This window comes from Coturnix japonica, chromosome 9, assembly GCF_054131305.1.
Source record: "Coturnix japonica strain WE chromosome 9, WE-NBRP24, whole genome shotgun sequence".
Taxonomy (NCBI): Eukaryota; Metazoa; Chordata; class Aves; order Galliformes; family Phasianidae; genus Coturnix; species Coturnix japonica.
The window spans coordinates 4,031,643-4,052,283 of record NC_140671.1 but is presented as its reverse complement, the minus strand read 5'-3'; the positions used below and the strand labels follow the sequence as shown (position 1 = coordinate 4,052,283).

The 20,641-nt window shown below is 52.8% G+C and overlaps 1 protein-coding gene across 36 annotated transcripts in view; it reads right to left on the bottom strand.

Annotated features, from left to right (window-relative positions):
* Positions 1-20,641, bottom strand: part of NCOR2 (nuclear receptor corepressor 2) — a 153,000-nt gene that overhangs the window by 74,303 nt on the left and 58,056 nt on the right. For 32 of the 36 annotated variants that reach the window (XM_085555566.1, XM_085555580.1, XM_085555561.1 and 29 more), the window contains exons 5-6: positions 10,303-10,482; positions 7,048-7,161 (exon numbers count right to left, since the gene is read on the bottom strand). In XM_085555566.1, the coding sequence (XP_085411692.1) occupies positions 7,048-7,161; positions 10,303-10,482 (294 nt within the window). Of the gene's footprint in view, positions 1-7,047; positions 7,162-10,302; positions 10,483-19,165; positions 19,399-20,641 lie in introns of those variants that run through there. The other 4 variants (XM_085555587.1, XM_085555588.1, XM_085555589.1 and 1 more) reach the window with 1 other exon arrangement.

Genomic DNA, 20,641 nt, shown 5'->3' with positions numbered 1-20,641 from the left:
CATGCAGGGTGCCAGGAGATGCCCCCGCCAACCCCGCATGGTGTGAGCTCCTCGCTGGGGCTTTGCACACCCACGCAGTCTGAGCTGTGAGCGTGCACTTTGCAAACCTGGCCACGGGACCAGAGGGATGAGTCACTGTGCCCACAGCCAACTGCAGGTCCCCGGTTGCTGCAGAGCCCAGGTGGTGCTGAGACAAGCTGCCAGCTCCTCCCTTACTGCACAGCTGGCAGGACACGGTGCTTTCTGCAATGCCAAAGCGACTTCAAGGATGTTACAGGAGACGTAACCATGAGTTCAGCACCTTCACACACCTGCCCAGTGCACAGCAGCACTGTTATCAATGCTTTTCACCTGGCTGTGGGGCTCCCATGCAGCTCACGGAGACTCTCAGACATGACCAGCGCTGTGAGCAGCTGCTGGGGCCACATGTACACACGGCAGCAGACCAGAAGCACAGCACAGCTCCACACTGCACTCCTCTTTGCTGCTGTCCTCCCAGCAGCAAGCAGCTCTGGGCTCCACACTGGAGCAGCCTGCGCAGGGCGCACTGTGCAGCACAGAGCCTGGGCTGCAATGCGCGCAGCCACCCAGCGGCCTCAGCTTGCATTGCCTGCATGCAGCCCTGTGCTGGCTGCTGGGCTTGGCCTGGTGGCAGAAAGAAGATAGAACATGGGGCATCCCCAAACAAAGCCCAGGAGCCAGGGTGGGAAAAAGCAGTTATGAGCATTGGAAAACACATGAATCAGGGGCTGGCTTTCCCTGCAGCCTTGGATTTACTGCCATTCTATTTTCAACTACCTCAGACTCCCCCGAGCACACAGGACACATCCAAGCAGCAATGGGTTGACATAGAGCTCCAGCTCAGACCCTGAACTGTCCTCCTGGGGAGATCAAATCAGGCAGACTTGTGCCCAGGCTTCAACACTCACTTGTGCCTCAGCTATTCAGTGAGCTGCTCTGTTCGACCCAACATGAAGAAATTAAGGGAAATAGAAAGTATCAGTGCTATCAAACCCAGCTCAGGTAAGAAACCCAAAGAGCGCATCCAAAGCTCCCCAGAAGGCACTGCAGAACACTGAATGTTCCCACTGCAGCTCTTCAGACTTCATTAGCAGGAAGAAGCAAAGTCTGCCCTGGAAAATGCCAGCCTGAAATATTCATAGCTCCATAGAATCATTAAGGTCAGAAAAGACCACTATGATCATCGAGTCCAAGCATCAACCCACCCATCCTGCCACAGGACACCCACAGCCAGAGCTCAACATTCTGGTCTCTGAGCAATAAAACCTGCTGACCCCACAGAACCTGCACAGAAGCCCCAAGAAGCCTCACACCAATACAACCGGGTTAAAATTTGGGGCAGGTGAAGGATGAAGGCATTAGAACTGCAACCAGTTGATGATGGCGGAGGTCTGTGCGTGCAATGTGATTAACTCCCAAGAAAAACCTGCATATATTCAACTGCTGTGTTTGCCACATTTAGACAACTTAATGAGACACGCCAGAGGCAAATCACCATAGGCAGAACATGTGGCGAATCAAGAAGAATGGCATAATTTGTCTTGTGTTAACTGACTGTAATGTACACATCTCCAGAACGAGCACGTCGCATCTCTGTATGTACACACAGAAACGACTCTGCCACGAAGGCTGCCCAATTAGCACTTGACACACGTGGTAATCGCTGCTGCTCCTCACTGCCTTCATCACATCAGAAGAGAAGCACCCAGAGTGGCAGATGTCACCTGCAGGAGGGAACCCCCGTGCCCAAGGACAGACAAATGGAGAACACAGAGCGCTGTGGCCTGGCTCGGGGTGCTCAGCCCAACCTGAGGGCAGGCAGTGCCACCGCAGCCCTGCTCCTCCTGCACTGCTGCCCCTGCCAGACCCTTCCCCGCAGGCACAGCCAGCACAGCCCAGTTCTGCTGCTGCACCATGAGGAACACACTCAGTGGGTGACCCTGCAGAAGGGAACTGGAAGGATTCACCCTACAGCAGCTGAACAACGCGGCCAGCTGTGCCTGCAACCCCTGTTATTTAACAGAAGGGAAAGGATCAGGAAGCAAATGTAGCCATTATTCTGGTGAGATGCAAGAAGATCCCCACTGGTTTTATAGCCCCTCTGCTGCTCCCCAGCAAGCAGCTAATGACCCCTTTTCCAGATTAATATGGAGTCCTGAAACACTGCCACAGCACTCAGCACAGTGTCTGCAGCACAACTAAAGCCCTGGGGCTGCATTTTGCTCCCATTTACACTGGAGTGGCTCCATTCCAGCAGCACAGCAGAGGCACACGTACATCTCAGGTGCAGGCACAGCCTCTGGGGCACATCCACGCTCACAGGTGAAGCCCCTGGCACTGCAGTTGTGTGTTCAGAGGGATGGAGGTGTCATGAGAAGCACAGCTGAACCACAAAGGTCATCAGCCTAAAAAGCATTTGGCTTCCTATTAAGGAAACATCAGGTCCTCTGCTCCAGTGGAACAGAACGAGGAGGGGAAGCGTGCAGGAGAGCAGCATCTCAGCCCATGACATATCAGCACCCCGAGCCAGGGAGCGGCCGGGATCTCATGGGGGCTCTTCTTCAAGCGAAGTTTAAAAATGGAAGTGAAGGAAACACGGGGTTATTTTGAGAAAGCGGATCTGAAATTAGGAGGCGGCACTTTCTTGGAGTGGTTCCAGCCATCATTCCATAGCGCTCTGTGCTCCCAGCATTATTTATAGCACCCCGTGGGACGCAGTCAGCCGGAGTGATGGGGGATGTGAGCGCTGCTATTGGGGATCCCACAGTGCAGGGAGCAGCACTGAGTCAACCAGCAGCTCTGCACCACGTCCTGGGGAGCGGCCGGGCCGCCGTGCCAAGCAGGCAGGCTGGGATGGAGATGGTTTGGGATGGAATTCAGGAGTGGTGTCACTGAAAACAGCAGAAAAACCTCAGGCGAGACATCACACCCCTGGTGCTCTGCAGGGTGCAGAAAGGCAAACAGTATGGAGGGTTTAAAGGAAAATTCATCTGCTGACCTGCTGGGAGCTGAGCGCAACCTCGTAGTGCTGGCTTCGTGGCCAAGAGGTGATGGACATGGGGTCAGCCATTCAAACAGAGTGCTGAGCACTGCCATGGGCTGCCCAGGGAGCTGGGGAGGGTCAGCATCCCTAGAGCTTTAGAGCTGTGCAGCTCATACTGTACCCAAGTTCTGCGAGCTCTTGGGCTTCATTTCCAGGACCCAAAGATGCAGGACAATGGTTTGGAACAGGCTATTTTCTTTGATACCTGAGCAGAAGTGAAAGGATTATGAGCAGCTCCAGGCTGAGGGTTCAAATCTCATCTTTTTGGCAACCTTGCTGTTATAGAGCAGTGTTAATAGCACCCGGCCTCTGACCTCCCTGTTTTCTCCTGGACTATTGGGAAGCTCCTCGTGCACCACTGAGCAGCAGTGAGGCAATCCCAGGGTAAATATCAGCAGGATCAAAAGCAAAACAAATTGAGGCTCTTCCAGCAGCCAAACACACACTGCCCCGTCCTGCCTACCCGCATCAATCAGGACTGGAAGAAAAACCAACACATCTAATGTTCAAAAGGCATTTCACTGATAAGGTTCTGTGCACTGCAGCTCCGTGCCCATGATGCAGGCCCGACTCTTCCCTTTCTCATGTAAATCAGGAGTTCATAGAAAATCAGTTATACAGACACAGAATCGCCATGGGATCTGAGTCACGCTCGATGGCTGCGAGCAGCCAGCAGCTAGATTGTACTTTGCAATGCTAAAAGCGCTCATTTATTTATTCCCTTATTTATGGATGGGGCATTAATGCTTTATGAGGGTAAGCGGATAGCCAGGAATACGCTCCGCACAGACACAACAGCAGCAGGGGGTGGAAAAAGTTCAAACCAAGCCTTTGAATTCCAATTTTACAGCATAATGCTGAATTTATAGATAGATAGCCGTGCCCTTTGGAAGGAACATGCACCGAGACAGAAAACGAATTAAAATTTAATCTTATTGATTTCCACCAACTCAATCCCCAGAGCGAGACAGACGGTGCTGCCTGCTTCCCCTGCCTGCACTGCATCAAACCCGCTATTTCTCAGAGCTGACAGCAGAGCAGGGAAGGGCAGCATGGCCCCACATGCAGGGTGCAGTGCTGCTGTGGGTCACAGCGCCTGGCATCCCTGTGCTGCCATAGGGACAAGTGACACCGTGTCCTCAGGTGACCTCTCCTTCTATGAGGGAACAGAGTGTGGTAGAAAGCACTGTGCACAACGGAGCTGATGGGGAGACAGGGCAGGATGGGGCTGTTAGGGAGGATTAACACAAAGGCTGCTCCAGGTACGCTGGTATGGCTGGGAACACACTGGTATGGCTGGGAACACACTGGTATGGTTGGCAGCAGCGCTGCCCTCCTGCACACCTAATGAGGGACCCGCTAATTAGAGCCCTGAGCACAGGAATGGCTTCAAGGCCAGGTATGCTAAATCAATTCTAAGGGAAGAGAGATGCAAGGAAGCCCATCAACAACTCAGCAGGATAAAACCACAGCTAAAAATACAGACAGAGGACTTGCCCTGGTCACGGGGGTTTGACGTGGAAGGAAGATAAATTCTCTTGATATCATAATGCATCCCAGAGGAGCAAATTAAAACCCACGAAGAGCCTGTATCACATCTACCAGCACAGAGGTGGCAGACCCTGCAGAAATGGGATGGCTCTAAAGGTCACCAGCAGTTTCATTTCAGAGCTGCCCACCGTGCAGAGCTGCCAGCCCTGAGCAGCACCCAGGATACCCGGCACAACCCAGTGTGTCCAGGAGCTCAGCACCATCCTCACATCCCCTAACAAGCCTCCATCGTGGTCACCAGAGCTTCTCCCTCTCCCTCCCTGTCACAATCTGTTCAGCCAACTGATTTTTTGCTGCAAATCAATTACTTGCCCAGCAGAGCGCAGCAGGCGGGGGCTGCAGGTCAGGCTCTCCATGGTGACACTGTGTGATGCTGAGGAACTTTCCCTTTTGCAGGCAGTCATTGGGCTGCAGGTGGGAAGGGCAGCACGATGCGGATCTGAGACCAGCATCCAGCCCACGGCCCGGTGCTCACCCATCCATCCCAGCACAGGGGGGAGGAAACGTACAGACCTCCCTGATGAACCAGGGCTAAAATTAGAAACCATTCACCCCTGAAAAGCCACAGCTATCGCCAAAAGGAAAGTAGGTCATAGAACGGCTGGCTAACTCGATTTTCCGGCGTTCCTAGCTGCTGTGTCCTCACATAACCTCCTCTCCCCCATGCATGGCTCTCACTCCCTGCTTCGTGCTGTGCTCAGCATAGGGCTGGGAACGGGCTGACACCCTGCACCGGGCAGCACCTCTGCTCCAATGGTGTGGAACCAGGGCTCTTCTGCTGCTCCCACCACAAGAGCTGCCTGGCTGAGAGCTGAGGCTGCCCTTGGGGGGACAGCAATACCCCAAGTCCCACATTTGCTCCCACAGCGATGCCTCGAGCCACGCACCCCACACAGCCACCCACCAGCCCACACTGTGAGCTGCAGGCAGGACGAGGGCACAGCAGAGCCTCTGCCTGCTCTGCAGCCCGTGAACAGATCGTGCCTTCCACAAAGGAGGAACTCTGCTGCAGCCCACTGTGGTTTCTGCCAGGCAGAAGGGAAGGGCTGCTCGGCCTGAGCCCGCTGCCCGCAGACAGACTGCTGACACGCTGCTCTCAGTGGGAGGAATCCTCACTCGCACAGAGACCACACAGAGAGGAGGAGGGGATTCAGAGAGACAAGAGGGCAAGCGTGGCCCTGCTGCTGGGCAGCACCGAGCAGAGGGGCACAGTAAGACAAGGGCCCAGCTCTGAGCCAGCTCCTGCTACAGCAACCACTGCAACGCAGCCCGTCAGAGATGCAGCTTCAGAAGACCACCTCTCCTTCCCTGCCTCACCAACGCCTGCTTCTTCCCCACAGCATGTGGACCAGGTTCACAACAGCATCCAGGGAGGATGAGGTCAATGGAATAAGGATGAAAATACCTGAGGTCTCCTTTTGTGAACCCAACCCTTGCACGGCAGGCAGGAGCCACATAGCCCAAGGCTCCTGGGCAGGAGCCTGGCCACGTTGTGGGGCAGAAGGGCTCCAAGCCCGGCTTTGCTGTGTGCTCACACCTCAATCATGCTGCCCTCAGCTTTCACTTACTTCCTATTGCTAACACAGAGAGGCAGATGGGAAAAGTACAACCAGGGAAACAGCACAGAGTATGTGGTTGATTTCTCTTTTAGCGTCAGGCACCTGGATTTCTGCAGCTCCCAGTGAAATCTCAGGCTTTGCAATTCACAATAATTAGCGACTGGTAGTTTTCCCTTTATGCAAAATCATCCTTTTTATCCAACACCTAAATGAAAATGAATGTGCTTGATTATCTTCCAAAGGGCCCAATTTTCCAGCATATCTCCAATGCGCACAGCAAAATTCACATCTCCTCGGGCTGCTATTGCAGGGAATGGCAGAGCACAACAAACAAGTGGTCAAGGCAGAGATCCAAACGCAGCGATGCCAGCGTGACCTTTGCTAATGCCATTTCCAGCTCAAATACCCACAAATGCACGTCCTTTCTGTACCAGCCCCACAGCCCAGGGGCAGCCAGGAGGGCTCGTAGCTGGCTGCCAGTATTGGAGCAGCACAGACTTCCCTCTCCACCTGTGCAGCCCACCAAGTCAAAGCCCATTGTTAAAGGCAATTTTCCACCAGGTTCACACCAGGGGAGAGGATAAAGCAAGCTGTTTAACAGGCAGGGCTCCAATGCTTCCAATCTAACACTTACCGCAGGAAACCCTACAAAAGCAGGTTCTCACATGGCACTTAATCCATACAGCACCCCAGGGCTCAGCCCTCCATTGTCACTGTTCCCTATGGAGCTCCATCCATCACATCTGCCCACAGCCTTCACCAAGGAACTCGCCCGGGGCAATCCCCATCTGCCCCACACCAGACCCTCCCAGCCCAGGCCAGGATGACACAGCACGACCGCACATTTGAATTGCCATTCGTTTCCAGACTCACCCTGTTCTCGTCGTAGATGATCTGCACCAAGCTGCGATGTTTGGACTCGATAGGAGGGGGGGAGATGGGTTTTTCAGGCTCCGGTGGTTTGGCTGCTTCTTCCTCCAACTGTTGCTGTGGAAGGAGAGGGGGGAGGAGAGTGAGTCACTGTGAGAAACGCTGCCATCACCGTCCACACGAGATTCTCTGCGGTACCATGACCAATACAGAAAGCTTCCTGGGAGCCACCAAGGGCAGCTTCAGAGACAGAGAGGGAGGAAAGCTGCCGACAGATGCACAACGCCGTCCTAGCCCAGGCAGTCTGTCCTCCATGAACAACAGGACCAGCCCTGAGCAGGCCTCCTGGAGAGCCTCATGGATAGGAATAATGGATTTATTAAGAACCCTAGAGGGGAACTGAAGCTCCTGCCTGCTTTTGGAGCTGCTGCCTCTGCAAGGGGAGCAGCAGAACAAGGGATGGAGCGAGGCTGCTCTCCATCACTGGTTTTATCTTCTGGTGCTGTGCCTGGAAGAGATGCCCTGGGATGACCCGTCCCAACAGAATACTCATCCAGAGCTTTGCACTAACTGAGAGCAACACTTGGGCTGTAGGATGCAGTCCAAGAAAACACTTAAGCCACAGCTCAAAGCTGCCAACAACCATCAGCCCACAGGCACCCCCTGCACCTTCACTCCTCCAGCACCGCGGTGCTCCCAGGTTGGTGAGGGCACTCCAACATACCCTGCTCCTGAACCAGGAGCTCTGAGCACTCAGAGGGATTCCCACAGAGGCATCTGTCGATCCTCCCCTCCTCTGGGGGAAATTATTTGGGTAAAAATGCCCAAAACTTGGCTTTATTGTTCTGGAAACCCACAAAAATCCTGCAAAGTGGTCGGGTCTGCTGTAATTGATTTCAGACAAGAGGATTTGATGGCGTATCAGGAAATGAAAGTTTGCCAGTAAGTGGAGGCTCATTAAAAGCAGCTCGTTAAGAGAAAAGAAAAAAAATAAAACAAATCTAATTATAGCTGAAATACAGTAGAGAATTACACTGCTCTCTATGGTGTAACACGGTACAGTTATTAAAGGGCCAGATGCTGGAGGCTATGGATACAGGCACTCTGTGGGCACCAGCACCCACTGGAACAGCAAACCTGACCTCAGCAGGTCCAGCACATGACAGCTACCCCTGGGAGCTGTAGGAAATAGCAAAGCAAAATAGGTCAAGGTTCTCAGACACGAACAAGATTTCTTAAAGGTCTGCCACAAAAGCTAGGCTGGGACTGTGACCTTTATAGGGAGAGAAGAGGGATGGGAGATGAGATGTGACGGCTCCACACTCACTCCCTCCCCACCCTCAGTGGTAACTGCACCCTCCTCTCCCCAAGAGCCAGAGCCGTAATAATGAAGGGACACAAAACGTCATCATTAGCTGTGCACAAATGTGCACCCAGTGTGGCAAACCAGGGTGGGCACCACGTTGCTTCCCTAACCCAGCGTGGAGGAGAGTGCTTCCAGCCTCCATGTGTTACTACTGCAAACTACCTCCAAAGAGCCCGTGGGAGAGATGGTGGGAACCTGCAGCCCTTCAGCTCCCCAGCCCAGAGGGGCTGCAGGGCTCAGCTGCACCTCCATCACCAGGTGGGAGTGTTGTACTCCAGCAGCCCTCAGCTCCACGAAGCCGCAGGCACCGCTGGGAAGATGAGCCTGGCAGTTTATTTCTTGTTACGATCCCCAGTACTGCTGCCAGGAATAAATGCATAGAGATTATCCTTCCCTGTCGGAAAGAGGGGGAGAGCAAACTCAATGAGAGATGGAAGCACATATGGCACATGAATGAGCAGGGGATGGCTGATCAGAGCAGCCTGCTGCCAGGGGTGTGCAGGACTTGGGGAGGGGTTTCTCAGCTCGCTCCAAGTCTTGTCCCACTCAAAACCCCTCCTGTCAGCAGGGCCTTCACTGCCATTTTTGGAACAACTGAGCACAGAGGGACGGTGGGGTGTTGTATTTTTTTTTGCTGCGCTGCTTTTCCTTACAAGTGCATTTAATTACCCTGAGAAGGCCTCCCAGAGACAGAGGGGAAACGCATTAGGAAATCACGGCTGTGCACAACCTCTCCCTTGCTCCGCCGCCTGCTCCAGGAGGAGTGGGATCTATTACAGGCTGATCGCTTCCCCTCCCTCGCCTTCCTCCAGCACTGACAGCTCAGACGTGCAGGCAGACAAAGCGATCCTGCAGAACCTCAGGCAGGACCCCCAGCCTGGCACTGCGCTCTCCTGGGGAGCAGACAGCAGCCACACTGTGCAGGCATTTGCACTGGGTGTACCAAATGGGTTTGACACCATGTGCCAAATCAAAAAAGCAGGGGGGATGACTGCCAGCAACCACTTTCACCTTCTTCCCCACTCATAGGAGCATTTTTGTGGGGAGGAAGAATTGTAAAACGCGTTCAGAAGGAAGAAATCAACCAAGCAAGCAGCCAACGATAAAAATCTATTTCCTTATGGAAGGACAGTTTGATTTTAATGGCAATGAGCATATGCTGCTCCATCAGCTTCAACAGCAGCTCATCAGCATCTCTGAAATAAGCCAGCTGAGGACCTGCAGGTACCAGGCCTCGAGCTGCCACCACACCAAGCACACTGCCCTCCTTGGAAGCCCCTCACACCACCAGCAATGGGAAATGATCAATATGCACATCCTTCCCCAGTGTGTGTTGAAAGCACAGACCACTGTCCCCTCTGCTCCTGCTGCCCCAGCACATCCTCAAGGAGCTGCACTCATCCTCATTTCCCACACAGTGTGACAGCCTGAGCACACATTCACCCCATCCAGAAACTGCCCACACCTCTGAGAGGCAGTTTGGGATCCACCAGGAGACCAGAAATTTGCCACAAGCAAAGTGAAAAACCACTGGCAAGAGAGACACACAAGTGATTTGCTTTAGGAAGAGAAAGCTTTTAAGTCTCCAGGTTTTTTAAAGGCATCCCCCAAGGTTTTGTCGTATTAATCCCTTAATGGATTTATGCTAATTGTAACGTGGCTACAATAAGGCAGGTGATCCTTCAGCTGGGGCATGCTCTCATGCAGAGGAACACAGACCACACAAGACTGTCAGCACCGTAGCCGTGCCATGACAAGAACACGGCTGCAGCCCACATTGGTGGCACAGGCACTGCCACTTCCCCTCTGCAGACACACATGGGAAAGGACAGGTCATGAGCCAGCAAGAAGAAGCACAAACACGAGCTGCCCTGCAGAGCCCAGCCTCCTACCTGCTTCTTCTTCAGCTTGGAGATCTGCTGCTCCACCATGGTGATCTCACGGTCCACACGGTCCATGTTCTGGATGAGCTCCTCCTTGGACAGCCGGGCTGGCAGCAGGTCCAGCTCAGCCTCTGGGTGCGCAGGGCTGACAGGAGACACGGGCTCCAGCTTGCCAGGCAGGCCACGGTCCTGGGGAGCACAAAAGCTGCTGGTCAGCTGTGCTGGGAGGCTCAAGATCCTCCTCTCAGCCTCCCACATGAGCTCCCTGGTCTATTCCCAGCCCTTTAAGACACACACAGCCCTCAGAGAACCTGCAGGGCTAAGTAGTACCAGCTGCCAGGTGACATCAGCACCCTGTGCTGTGACCTTCAGCATCCCAAGAGAGCACTGGGTTACTCTCCTGGGCACCCTGCAGCGGCACATTCCCACTCCCTGCACCTTCAGTGAGCTCACATCCCCATGGAACTGAACACATCCATAACAAGGAACCCTTCAGCTCCTTGTACACCCCCTGTTAAGGACCTGGCAGGGTGGGAGGAGCCCCAAGTGGCAGGTGACAAAAACATCTTTCTAGAGATAAAGACCACGGGGATATATGAGGTCAGCTTAGATAAAAATAAATGGAACTGATAGAAAATGGCTTTTTGCAGATTCTGGGTAAAGAAGCTCTCAGATCAGCGAAAGCAGATGGATTGGCAAAACCTCTGTGGTCATCACAGGAGACAGCTCTCATTATTCCCCTTAGCTAACAGCTCATAGCAAACACAGGGGCACACAACCCCTGTCCCAGCAAAGTAATACCTGTGTGGATGGCACCGCTTCATGAGCATCCCAGAGCCACAGCATCTCCTCTGCACATCACCCTCCACCCCTCAGCCTCCCAGTTATCCAGAAGCCCAACTTCTGCCAACACGGGCTGAGTGCTCAGGTGAGCTCACACAGCACTGGTGAACACAAGGCCCAAGGGGATCCAGCACAACCCGACCCACGGCACCACACTCCCAGCTGGCAGCCACCCAGCACCTCAATTAGAGGTTTATCTGTTCATTTGCTTATAGTGAGTGGACAGATTTTTTTTTCCCCTGGGGAGGAAGAAGTGGGGAAGAGGAGCCGCAATTGGGTCCATAACCTTAAACCGCTATCGGGCTGCACACAGCACCCTGCAGCTGCTCCGAGGGGAGGGATGGGGAAAGCAAACAAGTGAAGAAGTTTGCGCAGCCTCACTGCATCAGCCCCAGCACAGGGACAAAGCCCACATTGTTCTGCACCTCCTGACCATGACTGCAGGCTGCACACACAGCCTGGCCCTCGTGCAGGAGGGTGAAACGATGCTCTCAGTGACACCAGGATGGCACAGACCCCTGTGTGCTCCCCAGCTGACTCTCTGGAGCCCTACAGAGCAGATTCTGTCTTGCTTTACTTCCCCACTATCAGACAGCAAATCTGGTTGCTCTGCTTGCAGCAGGAAGGTGAAGCTCAGCGCCTTTTCCACAGGTGGGCTGTCGGCTGTTCTGTTCCACTTTAAGCCAATACCAGCAGGACAGCCACAAGAAGCAAAAGACAAATGAGCTGCTTGTATAATCTAGTTCAAATTAGGGAATAGGAACAGAAAGCAGCCGTGGCTTGGAGCTGGATGCATTTTTCTAAAACACAGGAGGCTGCTTGCCAAAAAGAGAGAGAAAGGCCTCTCGCTGGGCACAGCAAACAAAAGGTGCTCTCTCATCCCCGCCAATGCACAAGAGAGGGCATCTGTACACTGCTGCTTGGCACAGCCCCTCTGCAAAGCTGCTTTCTGATAAATAGGGATCATTTTACCCTGCAGAACCTGAAGTGAAATAGTAGCAAAGCTGAGTAAGGCAAACAATTGCAAGTTACGGCACAGAACCCATCATCATCATTCATTATGAGATGATGATAGCAATAAATAGAGGCAGCATCTCCAGACCTCAGGTAACAGGTCACTGTCCCTTCACAAGCACCTCTACAAATGGAGCAGCAGAGAAAGGAAAACACAAAACTGAAGGCAAAAATACACAGTGCAAACCAGAGCTGTGTGAGGACAGTCGCAGGGTGCCCCATGGGCAGGGCTGGCTGTGCTCACACAACTGCTGCTGCTGCTCTGCTTCCCTGCTCCAAATGCCCCCCAGCAACGCCAGCACTTCAGACAGCATCGCACCCACACTCTAAAGATGCTCAGCGTGACACCAAATTCTCCTTATTAACGTGAAGTCACTGACTTTGAAACCAGCACGAGACGGGAGAGCTGGAATAGATCTGCAGGAGGAAAGAAAGCAATTACTGCATTACTCAAGTTGATATTTTCTCAGTAATTACACTGTTTCCATGCGATTTGTTTTTATACGTGGCTAACAGCTACTGTAGTTCCTGTTTATCCCCAGCCTTATTAAGATGTGATTTGTATGATAACAAGGGTGGGTGAGTTGGGGGCAGGAGGAGAGTTGGAGCTGATAGAACAGTGGGGCAGAGACCCAAAGAAACAACAGCCTCCCCTGGCAGCAGCCCAGCACGTGCTGAGGGAATTCAGGGTGCTGGGGAAGGAGGAGCTGCCTGAAGACAAAGGTTTTTTTGTGTGTTTTTCTATGTTGTGTTGTTTTTCCTTCTCTTTAAATAAATGCGACTTTATGAGAAGCCGTACGAAATTCCTTTCCCCTGTAACTGGGCTGAATTCCACTGAGCCAGGGCAGAAAATATCCCAACCATTCTGAAGCTCTCACGAAAGTAGGTCAAAAAACTTCCCCAGTGTTTCAACAGCTTGAAGCAATTGAGTTGCAAAAGCAAGAACAAATGCTGGCCCTTCCCTGCCCGCCCCTCAAACCCCTCCAGTCCGTGTTACAGTTACATGCTCTAACCAAAACTTAGTGCTCAACAAAAGCCATTCCGTGGTGCTGTATGTAATAGATGCTGCCTGCAGGATCATAGGGCATCCTTGTGCATGGCTGCAAGGAGCAGGGCAGACCTGGAAAGCCTCACTCTGCCGGGGCTGACCAAAGCACAAGGTGTTACACCGACAGATGGATGCTGTGCTTCCATTGCTGCCTGGCATTTCCACTGACCTCAGATGCTCCCCACCGGTGTCACAGGGTGATGAATTCTCACCTACCCGTCTTCTGGTTACAAAGAGGAGCTCATCCAGCTCTCATTAAGGAATTCCCAATGCTTCCCATTTGAAAACATGCCCTTTCTCCAAGCAGCTCCAGCAGCACAGCACACAGGCTGGAAGGCCATACAGGGCTGTGCTGCAGCATGGGGCTGCACCGTGGGCCAGGCTCAGCATGGAGCTGGGATGCAAAGGACCGTGGGGATGGCTCTGCTCCTCCTCCTCCGTGTGCTGCCGGGCACACCAGGTGCAGCCTCCAGCCCGGGTAAAAGTAAAAGAAAAAAGTAAAAGAAGAGGGGAAATGAGAAGACAAAAGCCCTTCTCAGCCCGGTGTTATCAAGCAGAGGAAATGAGACTCCTAAAGCTCCCATTCAGAGAGGAGCGGGTGGGGGGGGGGGGGGGGAGAGAAATCCCACTCCAGACGCACTTGAGCGAACAGCTTTTGAAATGGAAATGTCGCTCTTCAGAAACATTTAAATTTCCTCCTATTGCCGGGGAGGAGGAAGGACTCAGAAGAGCGAGCAGGGACTCCTCAGCCATGCAAATTCCTGTGGGGTCCATTCAGGCAGCAGGGCAGGGATTTGTCGGGGAGTTAATCAGGGCGGCACACGGCGCTGCCGTCGGGAAGCTGCCTTGAAGGGCATCCGATTTAGAGAGACGGGGATGAATGAATGAATGAAGACAGCTCTATTTAATCACCGCAAGTGAGATATACTTCAAGGCCGCCCGGCTCGTGCTCCTTTCCTCCATTCTCCCCAGTGTAACGACCGCCCAAGCTGGCTCAGCCCAGATGCAGGAGACAGAGCAGTCATCTTTTAGGTCTCTACCAGCCCAACCACTCTATTAAGATGGAAAAGGGATACTCCAGAGAGAGCTCTGATGGAAACCACAGCACCTGAGGAGTGCCACAGGACCAGCCTGATTCTCCTGTTTGCCATAGCATCCAGCCAGGCTCCTGCTGCTCCCACTGCTGTCCCGAGCTCCCATCACCAACCACACTCTGCTTCTCCTTGCTTTAGCATCTACGGGGCTGTTTAATGGATGCTCTCCCATTTCTCATGCCAAGAGAAAGCCCCAGGGATTTCTGATCTACTGCTCATTCTCCATGCAGCAAGCTGAGCCTGCACCCCCAGCTGTAAAAACCAGCAGTTCCAACCCTGCAAGAAAACTGGACTTAATGGCAATACTCCAAGACCCTGTTTTCCCACAAATCTAGATCCATCTCAAGAGCAAGACCTTGTTACGCCCATCAGAGCAGTGTGGAGCACACACACACACACACACACACACAGGCCTTTTATGACTCAAACACACACAACAAGAGACCCAAACTCAACAGCCTGGGCACAGATACGGGTCACTGCTGGACGTGACCTGCAAACTTCCCCAGCTGAGATAACAAATGAAAAAACAAGGAACTTTGTGATCAGGAATGCAAGCTGGGCTGCCTTCCATTCAGAGGTGGCTGCGTTGGGAAACTTGTGTAGGTGCGAAACAGGCTCAGAGTCACTTGGGCACTTTTGGAAAAGAAAAAGCAATAACCATCATGAAAATAGGGTTGGGGGGGAATAAGCCCTTTCCTTCACACAGCTTCTCAGAGCTACTTAATGGAGCTCTGAGCATCCCTTCGTGTGCCCCCAGTGCTGTGTTTGGAGCTGCAGCACTGCCAGCCTGCAATGTGTGTCCCCAGCAGCTGCCCCATCCATCACGGCCACTCACTGCCTGTCAAAGAAACTTCTGGCCTTATTTTCTGCAGGTAGAGATGGTGTCGGGGTTTAACAACCATCAGGTCTTAAGTATGAGAGGGCCGTGATCAGAGGAAAAGCAAATGCAGGACCGAACCATCCTGCAGGACGTGGGAGCAGAACCACTTCCAGCTGCAGCTGCTGCCCAAACTGCAAGCCCCTGCCTGGGCCCTTCCTGCAGAACAGCACGAAGCACCTCTGCCCCACCAGGCCAGGATGTTAAAGAAAAAAACAATATCTCAGCTCCCATAGCAAGAACGAGCCCACAGTGAATTTGTTATTATCTGTTAGCAAAGCACCAGCTTCCCACCAAGGCTGGAATTTCCATCTTGGTTTGGCAGGCACAGACCTATGAAATGATTACTGTGTTTACTTTTCCTTTGCTAACTATAAAATCCCATTCCACCGCCCTGCCAAGAATGACTGAAGCTAATAAAATTCAGGCATTTGGAAGAAAGCAATAACAAACCTCCCTTTTGGGGCTTTATGATGAAATTTCCCCACTCCAATCAGAGATTATGCTGTATTCATGCACACCAGTGATGTCTCCAAGTGCGCCCAGATCAGCTCAAATCAATATTTAGCTTTGCTCGAGACTGTGAGCCTTTCTTTGCCTGGATCACTGATAGCACAGCTATAAGAAGCCTTTGAAAACACAGCTTACAAGTGTAAGGCGACGTGCGTGTGCGTATGCATATATTATATACATAAAAATGCAGGTTTTTCAATTAAACTGTGGAAAGCATATACGCATGAAACATTTATGAATGTATAATCTACATACCCCCCTCCAAATAGACTGAAAGCCATTAGCAGAATACATGATATATTTATGTACACAGACCTGCATATTCTTCCGTAGCTTTTGGTGTCAGGAAGGCTCAGAGCCCTGCACACACTTGTGCTGGCCCTGCTGCTGGGGGCTGTGTGCCCCACGTCACACCCGGATGGCTGGCAGGAGATAAAACAGCGCAGACCTGAAAAACAGGCTGAAATCAAAGCCTGTGCTCGCCCTGCTCCGTAACCCTGTGGGGCGGCTGCTCTGCATGGGCTCTTCCTGGGGCTGCCCTGGGAATGCCACCCCAGGAAGCACAGACCTGGTGCTGCCTGGAGAGCAGCTGGCAGCCCTCACCAGGACACAAGCACACAGAAGTGGGGCTGCACTGAAGAAGGTACCAATACAACACAGGAGGTGCTCTGGGTTGTTTCCTGGGCAAATTTCTGCCATACCCTCACCATATCCTGAAGGAGGATGGAGCACAGTGTCCAGCCCCACACCAGCTCGCTGTGGGTAACAGCACACTTCCAAGGGCAGAGAGAACAGGCTCCGCTGCATTCCCACTCTTTATCCTCTAGGAGGAAGGTGCCAAGAATTAGAATTACATTTTTTGAGAGCGGCAGAACAAGCCAAGGGCCTGTCAGCTTGTCCTAGAACAACCCCTCAGTGCACAGCCAGCATTCCTGCCGCACGCAAGTGTCCATCAGCACAGAGCTGCAGCTTTGTCACGCAGCGAGCCAGAAACCTCTGATGTGCTCTGCCTCAAACACAGCCAAAGAAATGTTGCATTTAAACAGCGGGTTTGGGGCCAAAAAGAGAAGAGGTTTTCACAGCGTGATTGCAACAGGGCCCCCTGACACCCACTGATGCTGAGGGCGCTGCTGGGAGATGAGGCACTATGCAAGGAGGTAAAACTCCCCAAGCTCCAGCGATGTCTGCTGCCACGTTCAGTGCTATGACAGCTCCCACACCGCAGCCAAGAGCAGCAGCTCCTCCGCCAAACCCAGCCCCACCAGAGTCACTCCCACACCCCCAGCCCTGTTGACAACACAGTGCAGTGCCCGCACGGCGCGAGGATGAGCGTGCCCTCCTCCTCACACACAGCACTCAGCTGATCGGTGTCACAACTCGCGGCTTCTGGTGCGTGAGTCATTGCTGTGGATTTACAGCATTTCATAACGATGGAAAAGTACAGCAGCACAGATGCTGTACACTCATGGATGCTGCCCAGGGTGCCTTCTGAACCCCTCAGCCCACGCTGGATCCCCAGTGAGGGAGATGGAAGGAGCCCAGGCTGTTCTGCAATAGCTGCAGTGCTGGCAGTAACCTCCCATCACTTTGCTGCCTGCACACGCTGGGCAGAGCACACAGAAGCTCCACACAGCCCATCCTGCAGCAATGCTTCAGGTCTAACAGCAACCAGCTCCCTGGATCCCAAATCAGAGCTGGGCAGCACAGAAGCCCTGCGTCTCCTTTCCAGGAAGCAATCCTCGCTGTTCAAGAAAGAACAGGCTTCAAAAGCATTTTACTCTCTAACAGATGTACCAACACTTCAAAGACAGAACAGGATAACCGCCGTGGAGCCGTGCAGCACTGCCCTGCTGCAAGCACAGAGCTGGCTGAGGTTCTTCAGCCATCAGAACTGGAAAATCAAACACTGTCAGGCACAGGGTCACAGCTCCCTGCCTTGCATTACCCTGCCTTGCAGCACCCTGCCCCGCAAAGCAGAGCAGCACCATGCTGTGCACGAGGCAGCACAGCGAGCAGGGGCTGCCACATGCTGCCCTGGTGGAAGACGGACAGATGGAGTGAGGGGGAAGCAGGGCAGAAAGGAACCCAGCCAGAAATGTTTGCAGTGTGACAGCAGGAACAATGCAAATATTTCAGCATTTAAATATGTTTGGGATAACAGAATGCCAACATCTCCCTCATCTTCCCAGAAATAGCCTTGAATCACTGCTGTCCTAACGCAGAGTCCTCCCCCATCCCATGGGATCATTCCTGCAGTTGGATTTATGTCAGTTGACAGCGTGAACAACAGCGCAGTTAGGGGCGAGGGGGGGAAAAACTGAACGCGTTGCAGTGGGACCCTTTGCTGCTCCAGCCATCAGCCCTGGCAGCACACAGCAGGGGACGCATGCCTGGGGCTCACAGCATCACTTTGTCACCCAGTCACTCGGTACACAGCCATAAGCATAGGGAGGCAATGGAACCCATTGCTGGTCCATTGGAGGGGGCCCCGTGCTGCCCCTGGCTGCTCTCAGCAGGTTTGGGAGCTGCTCCCACGCATCCTGCCGGAGCGCTGCGGCTCTCCAAGTTCAAAGCACTGCTCGCTTCCACCCCCTCGCTCCCTTCCCCCTGCGCTGGATTACTCAATTAGAGATTATGCGTTTGCCAGTTCCCTCGTAGCCAACTGGGGCCTCTGCCAAGGTCAACACGAGTTCCAGCCAGTTTCATTAATAACTGTGAGACCAGCCCACTGGAAACTCTGAGAGGTTAATCCCAGCAACAGATCAATGTTCCCATAACAAAGCCACGCAGAAAACCACGGAGCCGAGAGAGCAGGCTGGTGATTTACCAGCTCTGCACTGGGACTGGGGTGCTTCCCTTGCTCACAAATGGGATCCCAGCTGGTGATGCCCCATCCCCAGGCCACCCCTTGCCAACAGGGAGCAGGGATGGGGCTCCCCAAGTCTCCTCCAGCTCCTTGTGGTGCTTCCAGGCTGCTCAGGAGCCCTCCCACCACCCTGCCTGTTCTCCAGGAGTTCGGTGTACGTCAGGCTCTGGAACAGGCAGCTGGTGTGAAATTTGGCATGCGTGGTGCTGGCTTCAATGCATCATTAAAAATGCATTTTAAACGTGTTAATTCATCCTTTTTCAATTAATGGCTTTTAAAGCTGCATTAACGTGCATCAAAGCACAGTGCCCTTTGCCCTAATTTCTGCTTTGCAGCTTAGATTTCCTGGCCTTAGCGCTGCCTTTCCCCACAGTCCCACCTTCTCCTTTCAGATCCCAGCTTTTTGTTCGTAGCACAACAAAAACATTCACGTAGAGAGGGAAGAAATTAAAACCCTTCAACAATGCAAAGCGGAGTCCGAGCACTCACAACGCGTTGCTTTTTTAATAGCCCTTTTCCATCCAAAGCTGTTCACTCCTTTACAAAAGAGGGAAGTGGCATTGTCCCTGTTAGCAACAGGGAAATCTGAGACACAGAAAGGGGAAGAGACTTACCGGTGGCCAGCAGCCTGCTGGGGCAGATGGCAGGGAGCTTCAGGTTTCCTGAGCAGGGTTATGGGGCTCCTGCAGCAGGATCCTGCTGGAGCAACGGGCTGCAACTGCAGCAGCCAGCCCCTGCAAGGGGACTAAATGCAGATCACGACTGACTCACATCCTATAGGGAGAGCAGCAAGCCACGTATGTGGTGGAAAAGCGGCCTCAGAAGTGGGAAGAACAAGTGGAAGCACAAAGGGAATAAGAAGAGCTGGAAGGGAAGGGGAGTGACAGGACCAAGGTCCAGCTCTGCAGCAGGTGCTGGGTGGCCACATACAGCATGCAGCACCAGCAGCCACGCTGCTGCTGTGATCCAGAATGGGGCAGAGGGGCCCCAGCTCATCCCCTATTTGAGAAAGATGGATAAAAGCCATACAAGATCCACTCCTTTTCTGGGTGCGTTAATGGGAAAAGCTCCACAGCCTGTTACCAGGACTAGCCACAATCTAAAAGCCACCAGGATGAGCAGCACACGCAGTACTTCAGCCAGCCCTGCCTGCAGCCAGCCCTGCAGCTCTGAGCAGCCGACCCGGCCCTTTCAGGTGCTCCCCAGCCATTTTTCTCTCTTTCCAGACTGTGAAATTACAAATGGCTCCACTAAAAGCATAATCTTGTCCTGCTGAATGGCATGTATCTCAGCTTCCTCTCTCTCTCCTTCATTAACAAATGTTTTAAGCCCCATAAAACGCATGTAATTCTTGGAAACGTGTCACAGACCAAGAAGCAAATGCAGCCCTTTAACTCAGCGACTAATGCCTCAAGAGTGGCTTTGCCTGTTAGAAACAAATAGCTGAGACAACGCGTGGTTTTCCAGCAGGAAGCAGAACAGAACTGCTGATGGAAACAATGTGCAGACAGAAAAGCTGTCCTGGTTTCCTCACGTCTTTGGAGACAGAACATCTTAGGTTTCGTGGCTAAGTTTCTTTTCCCCACAGCCACCTGGGCCAGCACCCACAGGGATCATTGCTGTGTCCACAGCCCCCACACTGCAGGGTCCCTGCTGCTCCTGGCAGCACTCGCAACCTCCAGCTGTGGACAGGACTCTCCTGGAACCCCAGCCACCCAAACTGCCCTATTTGCCGTATTTCACATTAAATGCTCCTCTCCCCAAGGACAGTCAGCAGGATCTCACGTGAGCTCCACCAGGAACAGACCCAAGCCCATGCTAAAGTCAAACACTATCCATCCCAGTAGAGCACACAGCTCAATTTGAACAGGCACATGAGCAAGGGGTTGTTCTTTGTAATATTTATCACGCAGCAGAGGACGTAATTGCAAGTGAACAATCTGCTCTGATCCAGGAGACTAAGGGAGGCTTTCCTAGGGAAGATTATATTAAGGAACCAACAGCAGCCAATTCCAGCCCTTCAAATACCGATATTAAATAAGGAGATGTGATAAATGAGAAAGGTCAAGTAAAAATCAAATTAAGGCACA